At 37.8% G+C, this 14,465-nt stretch overlaps 1 protein-coding gene across 2 annotated transcripts; it reads left to right on the top strand.

Moving 5' to 3' along the window:
• On the top strand, positions 1 to 13,895 carry ERI2 (ERI1 exoribonuclease family member 2). 2 transcript variants are annotated; one of them, XM_081257836.1, is made up of 9 exons: positions 1 to 90; positions 2,317 to 2,384; positions 2,471 to 2,554; positions 3,088 to 3,215; positions 3,875 to 4,031; positions 5,415 to 5,515; positions 5,983 to 6,064; positions 11,650 to 11,738; positions 11,955 to 13,891. In XM_081257836.1, exons 1-9 carry the CDS (start codon positions 68 to 70, stop codon positions 13,284 to 13,286), a joined length of 2,064 nt encoding a protein of 687 aa, XP_081113962.1. In that variant the 5' UTR covers positions 1 to 67; the 3' UTR covers positions 13,287 to 13,891. The 2 variants fall into 2 exon arrangements, with proteins under 2 accessions (XP_081113962.1, XP_081113963.1); XM_081257837.1 differs by lacking the exon at positions 1 to 90 and having other exon boundaries at positions 2,476 to 2,586; positions 11,955 to 13,895.
• The last annotated feature ends 570 nt before the right edge of the window (positions 13,896 to 14,465 follow it).

Consider the following 14,465-nt stretch of genomic DNA (forward strand, 5'->3'; position numbering starts at 1 on the left):
AAAGGGCCGGAAGTGGGAGTACAGCGACTTCCGGCAGTTGGGCTGTGAAGAGAAAGGAGCGTCGGGAATGGCGACCAAGAAGCTTGCACGGTACGCTAGGGGGCTCCGGGCGGCGCGGGGGTCGGTCCTCGGGCGGCGCGGGGGTCGGTCCTGGTCCGGCGCTGGCGTCCGCGTCAGAGTCCGCATTGTCAGCCTCCGTCCTCTGCAGCTCGGGCGTCCCAACCTGTACTGGCCAGCCCAGGCTGAAAGGTCTCTGCCTGGACCTCAGTCTCGAGCCTCAGGCAGCCCTCTGCGCGAGCGTGGAAGGACCAAGGGTCTCGACTCCGTGCCCTTGAGCCGCAGTCTGCCTATACCAGGCCTCGGGAAACTATTAAGAACGACCCTGGAGGGCCGTTCGGAGGTCGCAGGGAGGCCCGACCGCACTCATCAAGCCGTTCACCCCACCACTTACTCGTGATCCGTTTAATTCACAATGTGAATCATTGTGGCCTTTTTCTTGATTCTTGGACACGCTGTTCACGTTTGTGATTAATAGAAGCAGTATAATGCATTAGTGAATAGCATGGGTTTCACAGTTGGATGATCCTTGGTTCACAGACTAAATATGTGTTTTCTGGCAAATTGCTGAGTTCGTTTTCTCATCCATTAAATATTGGTAGCAAAAGTGACTACTTTGTACAATTGTTGAGGATGAAAGGAGATCACCATCTTAGTTCAGTGCCTACTATGTAGTGAACAGTCAGTAGGTGTTACCCATTATTCTCAACTCCCCATCACAGGTCAAACAAAAAACTAGAACAGGAGGTGTCTACCTAGTTAAACTCTACTTAGCACAGTAGTTTTGTCTCAGGGCACTTAGGACCTCAGTAAGCATGTAAGCAGTTAGGGTAGGGGTTTCCTGGAGAAAGAGAACCAGGCATGGCTTTCTTAACATAAGAGAAGCCATTTTTGGCCGAAGCCATTTTGTAATCTAAGCCTGGACACAATGCTTGTCCTTGAAGAGGTCTCAGTAAGTAATGATCTTAAAGGAACAAAAGAATGCAGAAACAAACGACTGTTAGGCAAGAGAAGCAACAGTGGCAAAGATAATATATTAGTTGTAAAGACCGCTGGTTCTGGGAATTCCCTGGTGGTCCAGCGGTTAGGGCTTCACGCTTCCACTGCAGTGGGCACGGGTTCGATCCCTATTTGAGTAACTAAGATCCTGCAAGACACGTGGTGCGGCCAAAAAAAAGACTCCTAGTTCTGTTTCAGTGGTAAAGATTAGCCTGAGGCGCCCAACCACCTTTTTGACCCTCTTGACTTGTATCAGCTAAAGCTTGGAATCTTTCATGAATATGCATGTACCCTTAGCTGAAAACTTCCCCAATTTTGCAGTTGGGAGAAACACTGCTTTGGAAAGGATCCCCGCTGTTCTACTTACTTGCTGCAAGTAATAAATCCTTCCGTCTCCTGCTCTTTTTTAAAAAATTATTTTATTTTATTGTTTATTTTTGGCTGCGTTGGGTCTTCGTTGATGCACGAGGGCTTTCTCTAGTTTCAGAGAGTGATTGCTACTCTTCATTGCGGTGCGCGGGCTTCTCATTGCTGTGGCTTGCCTTTGTTGCGGGGCAGAGACTCTAGGCGTGTGGGCTTCAGTAGTTGTGGCACATGGGCCCAGTAGTTGTGGCTCACCGGCTCTAGAGCACAGGCTCAGTAGTTGTGGCGCACGGGCTTAGTTGCTCCGCGGCATGTGGGATCTTCCCGGAGCAGGGTTCGAACCTGTGCCCCCTGCATTGGCAGGCGGATTCTTAACCACTGAGCCACCAGGGAAGACCCCGTTCTCCCACTCTTTGCCTTGGTTGTGTCTTTTGGCTTGACAGCCACCAAGAGGGGAGCACAGTTTCCAGGTAACAAGCTCTTCCCTTTCTGTGGACTTAGCATGTTGCCCTTAAGGATCCTTTATTATATATTACCTTTCAGTAGTTTGCTATGGATATCTAGTTTCTTTACCCAGATATTTTAAGCTCCTAGAAGACTGGACCTGCCCTGTCTCCTCTCAGCTGTGCTGTACACATAGCAAGGGCTTGAAAAATGCAAAAGCAAAAATAACTTAGCTTTTCAATGCATCTTTAAAATCACTTGAGTTCCTCAGTATTACTGTAAAATAAGGGGAGCACAAAGAATTGGTCTAAGTTTGCAGATATGCACTTCGAGGCCCATGCAGGTAGAATGATTACTAAAGTCAAAAGAGTGCAAAGAACCAGTTTGTTAGCTTATATAAGCAGGAGTATGAATGAGTTTGTTGAGCATACCTGGATTGTTTTACATTTTTAGGCAGCTTGGATTAATTAGGAGAAAGTCAATTGCACCGGCAAATGGAAATCTAGGAAGAAGCAAATCTAGTAAGTAGTGTGCTTCATTTCTTTATTTTCTGTAGCCTTGCATTTTTAACACTGGTAAAACATAAGGACACTCTGATCTTTTGCAGAGCAGTTGTTTGACTACTTAATTGTCATTGATTTTGAGTCGACTTGTTGGAATGATGGGAAACGCCACCATAGCCAGGAAATAAGTAAGTCTGAACTTGACTGCAAATGGCCAAGGGTAACACTAGATAAGTTACTTTAAAGTTTATAGATATAAAACAGTTAACAGTTAAAGGAAACAAAATGATCTATGAATTGGTAATTTACTATAAAATCTGACTTGACAAAAAAACCCAAAAACCTAATACCTAAATGTGTCATCATATAAAATAATTGTTTTAGGATTATATACAAAATCTCAATTGCATAGAAACTGAAAAAAACATAATGCCTTTGCAAAAAGAAGTATGCTTCAATTTTCATATGGTCTTCATATTTAATTATGGAAATATATTCAAGAGTTTTAAGTAGATATACCTGTAACTTTAATAGTTTGACTTATTCTTTGTCATAACTTTAACCATTACATTACACTGCTTTGGTCATTTTAATATGCTTTTACTAAAACAATGATTGTTTAATAATGAATGCTATATGATGGTAATATATATTTAATTTAGAGTGATTGCAGCATTAACAATTGTATATTCAAGTGTCAATTGATGATTCTTTCATGTAGTTGAATTTCCAGCTATATTGCTAAACACATCAACTGGAGAGATTGAATCTGAGTTCCATGCTTATGTTCAGCCTCAGGAACATCCAATTCTTTCTGAATTTTGCATGGAACTAACAGGCATAAAGCAGGTATGCCCTTCTCTTTTCCTCACTTCTCTTCTCATCCTCCCACCCCAACGAAAAAAAGCAGGCAAGATGCAAATATTAAAATTCAGAAATCAGTTTCAAAAAGAAAATAAAAACTATATGCCATTTGGAATTAGATTTATTCACTGTTAGGAGAAATAATGTCCCCTCCAGAAGCCCATTGGAATCTTTAAAAATTAGAAAGAATTGGACTTCCCCATGGTTAAGACACTGTACTGGCGGTCCAGTGGTTAAGACTCTGTACTTCGAGGGCACAGGTTCGATCCCTGGTCAGGGAACTAAGATCCCACGTGGTGTGGCCAAAAAAAAAAAAAAAGAAAGAAAGAAAGAATAGTGTTATAAAGATGTATATCAATTTCCATATTTTATGGAAATTAAGTGACAGCAAATTTCTGTCGATCGAGATATATTTATTGTATTTCTGTGTGATTTAGATTGATCAACTGAATTTTTCTTACCTTGCCAAATTCTAACCATTATATTATTTCTCTCCCATGTGTTTTAACATCTTTTCACTAGATGAACTCTTTGCCAGTTAGAATTTCTTCTTCTTTGTTGTATATCCCCCCCACACTGCCTAGTTATGTGCTCAATAATTATGGAATTCAGTTGTTGAATTCAGATTTTATGACTCTATTCAGGCTCAAGTTGATGAAGGAGTCCCTCTGAAGATTTGCTTGTCTCAGTTCTGTAAATGGATTCAGAAGATTCAGCAACAGAAGAAAATTATTTTTGCTACTAGGGTTTCAGATATTCCTACTTCTGAAGTAAAATTATGTGCATTTGTTACTTGGTCAGGTAAAAAAAAAATTGCATCTATCAATCATAAATGAGTAGTGTTGCCACTGTGTAATTCTTTATCTCTGGTAGGAATTATACTTGTTAGCTTCCTGGGCCATGAAAAGAAATCTAAGTGTCTAGCAGATGTTAACCAAGAAAAGTAAATTTATTCATATTTAAAATTTTTTAAATGCCTTAAAAATTTAAGCCCTAACTTTAAAGAGTCTTTCTAGACTGCTCCTCTCTGTTCTCCTGAATCCAGGCAAAGACTGGTGAAAACTCTTAGCGTGCTATTTTCTATAACTTTGAAAAAAAAAGAGGCTTATTCAACTCATAACCTTTGTTTTTATACTTTCACACTTCTAATGTAGACATCAAGGAAAAAATGGGCCATTTAAAGTAGACCTTTTCTATGCCCATGTTAGAGCAGTCCCGTTAATAGTCATTGATAGCAGTGCTGTGCCATTGATAGCATAGCACCGATAGTCTTGGGTCTGTATGATCAGGCCACTCAAGATGGCTGTTCTCTTGTTCTCTGTACATCCCCTGATTGACCAGTCCCTGCTTTACTTACACCCTATTCACATGACTGACCTCCCCTCTTAATACATACTTGCCCCTGGCCCCAGCTAGTGATTGTTCTAATCTTTAGATCAGAATATCTCCACCATGATAGCTTATCAAAGGGGCATAAGGGCTTGCTCCTCAGCTGGTTTCCCTGGGAACTCATGAGCCAACCTGATGTCAGTTCCCCCTGTGACTGGTAACACTTAGCAGAAGACTGCTGCCATCTGCTTCATGTGGTGGAGTGTCGCTCCAAGACCTTGCTTCACACATGTATGATCCCCCCGTTCAGTAAATCCTTGATGTCTGTGTCACTGATTCAGGTTCTTTATTCTGTCTTGAGGTTGGGCAAGTACAGGGCTTGCAGGCCTGTGGGGTGTAGCCCAAAAAGGTTCCTATAAGATGTTTGGTTTCTCAATTACATTAATATTTTCTAGAATGTTGAAAGCAGATCATCTTTTCCATCTAGGCCTTGTAATGTGACACCTTACTCTTCTTTCTGAAGTATCTGTGTTTTAGTGGGTTTTTAAGAAATCATTTTGAAACTTAGTTACCAACCTAATTTCTTAATAGTAAGTTATGAATAATTGTTAGATATTACCAGGACAATTAAATCTTACTCTTCTTTTATATATTATATAGTATGTTATCTATACCATATGTAGTATATATTATATTTAAAATATAGTATACTATTATAATATATGCTTTCATATATTATTCTAAGTCCTGCTATTCTGTTTTATGTCATCTTTCACCATTTTATTTCTATATGATAGCGTAAGTAAAAACTGCTGGCATCATTGACTTTGTTCTATTTTAATATACTTAATGCAGACTGGGACTTGGGGGTTTGCCTGGAGTATGAGTGTAAAAGAAAACAGTTGTTAAAACCTGTGTTCCTTAATTCTTGGATCGATCTCAGAGTAACTTACAAGGTAAGGGTCAAAGATGGGGGCATGTTCACTTTCTTTCTATTGAAAAATGATTAAACTTTATCCCATGCATGGGTATGAGTTTCTACAAACAAAATATTTTGTTTTGAAACATTCACATAAATACTTTTCTTAAAGTATATAGAACAACACAAAAATAAGCACATTCCAAATCTAATAGAATAAAAATTATGAGAAGTAAATGGTTAATACCTAGTCCCTAAGGGACCTCCCTGGTGGTCCAGTGGTTAAGACTCCACACTCCCAATGCAGGGGGCCCAGGTTCGATCCCTGGTCAGGGAGCTCGATCCCACATGCCACAACTAAAGATCCCACGTGCTGCAACAAAGATCCCACAACTAAGACCCTGCGCAGCCAAATAAATAAATATTAAAAAAAAACCTTAAAAAAATACATAGCCTTTCAAATAGTAATCATTTTTTAAGACATACTGTCTTTTATTTGACTAGATTTTCTATAGGAGAAAACCAAAAGGACTAAGTGGTGCCCTGCAGGAAGTGGGAATAGAATTCTTGGGACGAGAACATTTCGGTTAGTATAATTTAAAATTTTATTATGTAAGTCATTCTATTTTTATACAGTCTTTCATTTGAACCTCATTTTTTGATGATGTCATTAACAAGGAATATCGTTCAGCCTGAAAAAAGCCCTAATCTATACAATTCAAATTGTCTCCAAGATTTTCAAATTACCACTTTCTTAAAATATTGTAAGATAAAGACTGTCATGTAGTGGCTTTCTACTTGCTGAAAAGAATTAGCCAAATCAAATGAAGATTATAAACAAATGCCCAAATAATACAGTGGACTAGGAAAAAAACTGAGCAAGACTATTAGATTACTCATAAAACATGGTCCCTACAGGATGTTGGTCATATATATTTTTAATTTTAATTTTATTGGAATATAGTTGATTTACAATGGTGTGTTAGTTTCAGGTATACAGCAAAGTGATTCATATATACATATACATATATTCATTCTTTTTTAGATACTTTTCTCATATAGGTTATCACAGAATATTGAGTAGAGTTCCCTGTGCTATACAGTGGGTCCTTGTTGGTTATCTGTCTTATGTATAGTAGTGTGTGTATGTTCATCCCAAGCTCCTGATTTATACCTCCCCGCAACGTTTCCCCTTTGGTAACCATAAGGTTTTTTCGATATCTGTAAGTCTGTTTCTATTTTGTAAATAAGTTCATTTGTATCTTTTTTTAAAAATTAGATTCCACATATGACCAGTATCATATGATATTTTGTATTTTTCTGTCTGACATACTTCACTTAGTATGATAATCTCTAGGTCCATCCATGTTGTTTCAAATGGTATTCTTTCATTCTTTTTTATGACTGAGTAATGTTCCACTGTATATATGTACCACGTCTTCTTTATGTATTCCTCTGTTGATGGACATTTAGGTTGCTTCCATGTCTTGGCTATTGTAAACAGTGCTGCACTGAACATTGAGGTGCATGTATCTTTTCAGATTATGGTTTTCTCTGGATATATGCCCAGGAGTAGGATTGCTGGATCATATGGTAGTTCTATTTTTAGTTTTTTAAGGAACCTCCATACTGTTCTCCATAGTGGTTGTACCAATTTACATTGCCACCAACAGTGTAGGAGGGTTCCCTCTTCTCCACACCTTCTCCAGCATTTATTGTTTGTAGACTGTTTGATGATGGCCATTCTTACCAGTGTGAGATGATACCTCACTGTAGTTTTGACTTGCATTTCTCTGATAATTAGTGATGTTGAACATTTTTTCATGTGCTTTTTGGCCATCTGTATGTCTTCCTTGGAGAAATGTCTATTTTGGTCTTCTGCCTATTTTTCATTTGGGTTGTTTGGGGGTTTTTTGACATAGAGCTGCTTGAGCTGTTCATGTATTTTGGAGATTAATCCCTTGTAGGTCACTTTGTTTGCAAATACTTTCTCCAATTCTGTGGGTTGTCTTTTTGTTTTGTTTATGGTTTCCTTTGCTGTGCAAAAGCTTTTGAGTTTAATTAGGTCCCAATTGTTTATTTTTGTTTTTATTTTCATTAGGAGGCAGGTCAAAAAAAAATATTGCTGCAATTTATGTCAAAGAGTGTTCTGCCTAGGTTTTCCTCTGTTTTATAGTATCCAGCCTTGCATTTAGATCTTTGATCCATTTTGAGTTTATTTTTGTATACGGTGTTAGAGAATGTTCTAGTTTCATTCTTTTACATGTAGCTGTCCAGTTTTCCCAGCACCACTTATTGAACAGACTGTCTTTTCTCCATTGTATATTTTTGCCTCCTTTGTCATAGATTAATTGACCATAGATGTGTGAATTTATTTCTGGGCTTTCTATCCTGTTCCATTGATCTATATATCTGCTTTGGTGCCAGTGTAATACTGTTTTGATTACTGTAGCTTTGTAGTATGGTCTGAAGTCAGGGAGCTTGATTCCTCCAGCTCCCTTTTTCTTTCTCAAGATTGCTTTGGCTATTCAGGGTCTTTTGTGTTTCCATACAAATTAAAATTTTTGTTCTAATTCTGTGAAAAATGCCATTGATAATTTGGTAGGGATTGCATTGAAACTGTAGCTTGCTTTAGGTAATATAGTCATTTTGACAATATTGATTCTTCCAATCCAAGAACACAGTATATCTTTCCATCTGTTTGTGTCGTCTTTGATTTCCTTCATCAGTATCTTATAGTTTTCTGAGTACAGGTCTTTTGTCACCTTGGGTAGCTTTATTCCTAGGTATTTTGTTCTTTTTGATGCAGTGGTGAATGGTATTGTTTCCTTAATTTCTCTTTCTGATCTTTCGTTGTTAGTGTATAGGAATGTAAGAGATTTCTGTGCATTAATTTTGTATCCTGCATCTTAACCAAATTCATCGATGAGCTCTAGTAGTTTTCTGGTAGCATCTTTAGAATTTTCTATGCATAATATCACATCATCTGCAAACAGTGTCAGTTTTACTTCTTCTTTTCCAATTTGGATTCCTTTTATTTCTTTTTCTTCTCTGATTGCTGTGGCTAGGACTTCCAAAACTATGTTGAATAGAAGTGGTGAGAGTGGACAGCCTTGCCTTGTTCCTGATCTTAGAGGGAATGCTTTCAGCTTTTCACCATTGAGAATGATGTTAGCTGTGAGTTTGTCATATATGGCCTTTATGTTCAGGTAATTTCCCTCTATTCCCACTTTCTGCAGAGCTTTTATTATAATGGATGTTGAATTTTGTCAGAAGGTTTTTCCGCATCTATTGAGATGATCCTATAGGGTTATTTTTTTTAACTTTTTATTTTATATTGGAGTATAGTTGATTAACAATGTTGTGTTAGTTTCAGGTGTACAGCAAAGTGATTCAGTTATACATATACATGTGTCTATTCTCTTTCATATCCTTTTCCCATTTAGGTTGTTACATAATATTGAGCAGAGTTCCCTGTGCTATGCAGTAGGTCCTTTTTGGTTATCCTTTTTTTTTTATAAATTTATTTATTTATTTATTTATTTATGCCGTGTTGGGTCTTCGTTTCTGTGCGAGGGCTTTCTCTAGTTGCGGCGAGCGGGGGCCACTCTTCATCGCGGTGCGCAGGCCTCTCACCGTCGCAGCCTCTCCCGTTGCGGAGCACAGGCTCCAGACGCGCAGGCTCAGTAGCCGTGGCGCACGGGCTTAGTTGCTCCGCGGCATGTGGGATCCTCCCAGACCAGGGCCCGAACCCGTGTCCCCTGCATCGGCAGGCAGACTCTCAACCACTGCGCCACCAGGGAAGCCCTGGTTATCCTTTTTAAATGTAGCAGTGTGTACATGCCAATTCCAAACTCCCTAACTATCCCTCTCCCCACTCACCCCTGCCAATCATGTTTGTTCTCTTAAGTCTGTGAGTCTGTTTCTGTTTTGTAAATAAGTTCATTTAGTACCATTTTTTTAGATTCCACATATAAGTGATATTTGATAATCATCTTTGTCTGACTTACTTCACTCAGTATGACAATCTCTAGGTCCATCTATGTTGCTGCAAATGGCATTATTTCATTCTTTTTAATGGCTGAGTAATATTCCATTGTATATATGTACCACATTTTCTTTATCCATTCTTTTGTTGATGGACATTTAGGTTGCTTCCATGTTTTGGAAACAACACTGAACATTGGGGTGCATGTATCCTTTCAGACCATGTTTTTCTCCATATACCTGCCAGGAGTGGGATTTCACGATCATATGGTAGCTCTATTTTTAGGTTTTTAAGGAACCTCCATACTGTTTTCCACAGTGGCTGCACCAATTTACATTCCCACCAACAGTGTAGGAGGGTTCCCTTCTCTCCACACCCTCTCCAGCATTTATTGTTTGTGGATTTTTTGATGATAGCCATTCTAACTGGTGTGAGGTGATATCTCATCATAGTTTTGATTTGCATTTCTCTCTTAATTAGCGATGTTGAACATCTTTTCATGTGCCTCTTAGCCATCTGTATGTTTTCTTTGGGGAAATGTCTATTTAGGTCTTCTGCCCCTTTTTTGATTGGGTTGTTTGTTTTGCTGATATTAAGCCACATGAGCTGTTTGTAAATTTTGGAGACTAATCCCTTCTCAGTCACATCGTTGACAAATATTTTCTCCTAATCTGTGGGTTGTCTTTTCGTTTCATTTATGGTTTCCTTTGCTGTGAAAAAGCTTTTGAGTTTAATTAGGTCCCATTTGTTTATTTTTGTTTTTATCTCCATCATTCTGGGAGACAGATCAAAAAAGATATTGCTGCGATTTATGTCAAAGAGTGTTCTGCCTATGTTTTCCTCTAACAGTTTGATAGTGTCCAGTCTCACATTTAGGCCTTTAATCTATTTTGAGTTTATTTTTGTGTATGGTGTTAAAGAATGATACTAGAGACAAATGAAAACAAAAGCACAACGATACAAAACCTATAGAATGCAGCAAAAGCAGTTCTAAGAGGGAAGTTTATAGCAATACAATCTTACCTTAGGAACCTAAAGCAACTAGAGAAAGAAGAACAAACAAAACCTAAACTTAGTAGAAGGAAAGAAATCGTAAAGATCAGAGCAGAAATAAGTGAAATAGAGACGAAGAAAACAATAGCAAAGATCAGTGAAACTAAAAGCTAGTTCTCTGAGAAGATAGACAAAATTGATAAACATTTAGCCAGATTCATCAAGAAAAAAAGGGAGAGGACTCAAATCAATAAAATTAGAAATGAAAAAGGAGAACTTACAACTGACACCACAGAAATACAAAGGATCATAAGAGACTAGCAACTGTATGCCGATAAAATGGACAACCTGTAAAAAATGGCCAAATTCTTAGGAAGGTACAACTTCCCAAGACTGAACCAGGAAGAAATAGAAAATATGAACAGACCAATCACAAGTAATGAAATTGAAACTGTGATTTAAAAACTCCCAACAAACAAAAGTCCAGGACTAGATGGCTTCACAGGTAAATTCTATCAAACATTTAGAGAAGAGCTAACACCTATCTTTCTGAAACTTCCAAAAAATTGCAGAGGAAGGAAAACTCCCAAACTCATTCTGTGAGGCCACCATCACCCTGATAACCAAAACCAGACAAAGATACCACAAAAAAAGAAAATTACAGGCCAGTACCAGTGATGAATACCTGCTCGTGGGTCTCCTATGGGTGACTGCTATTCACACACTCCCAAGACAGTGGTGGCAGGGCTTGGCGCCTGCTCTCGGGTCTTATATGGGCAGGTGGTCTCTACGCATTCCCGGGACAGCAGGGGCAGGTTTGGTGGCTTCTTGTGGATTTCCTAGGGGTGAGGGCTATCCGCACACTCCTGGGACAAAAGGGGCTGGGCCTGGCATCTGCTTGTAGGTCTCCTATGGGCAGCCACTCTCCGTGCACTCCCAGGACAGTGTGTGCAGGACTCGGTCATATATTTTCGAACTAACAAAATTTCACCTCCTCCTCTGTAAATGTGGGAAATCTTTCATTGGTAAGGCTGCCACAGCTTTCTACAAGATCATTTTTCATGATTAAAATTAGTAGATGATCAGAAAACCAACAGTATGTTCCAATTTCTGCTTAAGTGGTAGTATTTTTTGCTATATTTCTTTACACTGGTACCACTAAATTCAATGTTTGATATCTCTTTCCTCAGGGTTGGATGATTCTAGGAATACTGCCCTTCTTGCTTGGAAAATGATCAGGGATGGTTGCTTAATGAAAATTACAAGGTCCTTGAACAAGGTTAGTGGTGTCTTACCTCTTTATTCTGTTATTTCAAACTCCAGAAGTAATCATAGGCAAGTTGAAATGTAGATGTCATGTATGATGACATTTATAAATCAATCATTTATAAATCAATCAATGATGACATTTTTCTTTTTTTGTCATACAATGTGTACTAAAGAAATTATGAATGCAGAATGTCTAAAGCTGTTGGATTTGTCTGTGAAATCATAGGTTCCCACTAAGAGGAATCCTAACATTTTCACCAGAAATTTGAATATGGATCAAGTTGAAGAAATAACAGCCTGCAACAGTAGCATTCATGATCCCAGCATATATGGTAGGGAGCCTAAAAATACAATAAAATCCTACAAGAAAGTGCAAATGAAGTCAGTTGGTGTGAATTTTCCTATAAAGGTACAGCAAGATCATTTACAACTAAAGGACAATGTAAAAGCAGGCTGTCAGAATGTCAAAAGCTGTTTATCTCTTTTTAATACTAAGTCGTGGACCTCTCTGGGGCAGTTACAGTCTTCCAGTTTGAATACACCTATGCAGAAGCAAAACCAACATCTTGCATTTAATACGAATTCTGAGTCTTCAACAGTTGGTTCAGAATTGATACTTGTTTCAACTACCATTTCATCTGTTAATAATGTTTCTGATATGGAAATGAGTTCTGCTCTTGACAGTTTACCGGTGTTGGCTGATTGGGAGGATGTAGCTTTACTGCCATCATCTCAACTTGAGCAGAATATATATTGTATGCCTCCCATTAGTGACTCAAACTTAGGCACTTCATTTAATTCTGGAGAAAGATTAATGGTTTTAGAAAGATCTGAAATGTTAAGTCAAGAAAACTTTGGAGGCACAGAAGAAACTCCTCAAAAATCTGATACCTCTAAGTCTATTGTATATAAGAGTCCACATACTACTATTTATAATATAAAAGAAGCCAAAGATCCAGGTTCAGATGCTTTTGACTTTAAGTTACCTGAATGTAAATCAAGTAGCTTCAACAGTGTTAATGCCAATATGTCTCATCCTTTAGTTTTGGGGAAACATCCTCTTCATTTAGGTGCTGCTAAGAGGAATCCATCCAGTCCCCTACCTTTCCCACCAGCAAAAAAACAGACCTTCACTATTCATGAAGAAAAGCCTACATCATCTAATGGCTCCCCAGGGGGAAGTTCTTCCAGGAAGGTTCTCCCTTCTATCTTAACTTCTACAGTTAATGTACAAGATCCTTGGAAGGGTGGGGAAATAACACCTCCTTTATGCAAGTGTGGCCGAAGATCTAAGAGACTTGTTGCTTCTAATAATGGACCGAACCATGGAAAAGTCTTCTATTGTTGTCCTATTGGGAAGTACCAAGAAAAGAGAAAATGTTGTGGTTATTTCAAATGGGAACAAACACTTCAAAAGGAGACAGCCAACAGCATAGTTCTGTCTCATTCCCCAGGGGGACTCACTTTTAACTCTCCAGAAACAAGCCGTATTTGTAACAGAAATGTAGATTTTTCTACTAAAAATTCATTGAGACTCAGACCTTCAATGAGGAGTTGACTTTTTTTACATGTAAACTATGTTTTTACCTCAATGTGACTTTTACTGCAGTAAAGAGAAAAAAATTTGTATAGGGCTACAAGTTGTGAGGACATAGTGTATCTGAGCTCTGTAAGCTACACTGGGGCTATTCAACACATTCTCTCTCACACACACACACACACACACACACACACACACTGAAAATGGAAAAAATAATTTCACAGGCTTCTAATTTCATTCACCATTTATCTAATTTGTCTTCTGTTCATGTATGAATCCTTATTGCCCCTTGAATTCCCACACATAATGAGTATTCTGATAATGTCTTACACTATTTTATTTATATTTCACATATTAACCCGTGCCAAATTTATCATACTTTTTTGAAGAGCCACAAATGAAATACTTGGTAAACTGTATTTATTAGATTAAATATAATAAGCAGCAATACTAGTATATGATATCCTTGTTTCTTTTTATTGAATTATAATTGCCATGTGATATTATATTGGTTTCAGGTGTGCAACATATCATATCCTTTTACAGTTAGACCTTGAAACAAATTTTAAACTATTTTTAATTGTTTGAATAAAAATGTGACCAATAAAAATCACTAGACTGTTTTCAGGTAGATACTTTTGTACTTTGAGAATTATGATAATCTAATATTTTAAGTTTTTCTAAAAACTTTTATAACTTGTTTAGTTTTATTTCAACCCTTGAAAATTGGTTCTGACTTGTATGTCAACATATCAGAAGAATTATTCAACTAAGATTTGAAATCCAACAGGTCAGAGATTTGGTTCAGAAACGCTTCTATACTATATGTTTAAAAATTCCTCGGCAGCTGATGGTATTCTATTTATATTACCAAATTATAAGAACATTGACACTAATGCAGAGGAATTTACTGAATATTTTATTTCAGAATTCAGCCTATGATGTTATAACCACAAGATATTTTAAATCAATTAGTTTATAAGCATACTGTCACATTTTAAAATCACCTTTTCATAATCTTGTGGTTTTACAGAGCCTTATTTTATAGATACCATGATAAGTAATGAATTTAAATTGTTTCCCATTCTTTCTTCCTCAGTTCATTTCTTTTTATCTTCCCACTAATAGTCTTTGGCAGCTCTTGAATAAATTCTACCTGTAGATATCAAGGGAAGAAAATTAGCCCAGAAGTTTTCA

Source organism: Mesoplodon bidens (assembly GCF_964165515.1).
Source record: "Mesoplodon bidens genome assembly, chromosome: 15".
Taxonomy (NCBI): Eukaryota; Metazoa; Chordata; class Mammalia; order Artiodactyla; family Ziphiidae; genus Mesoplodon; species Mesoplodon bidens.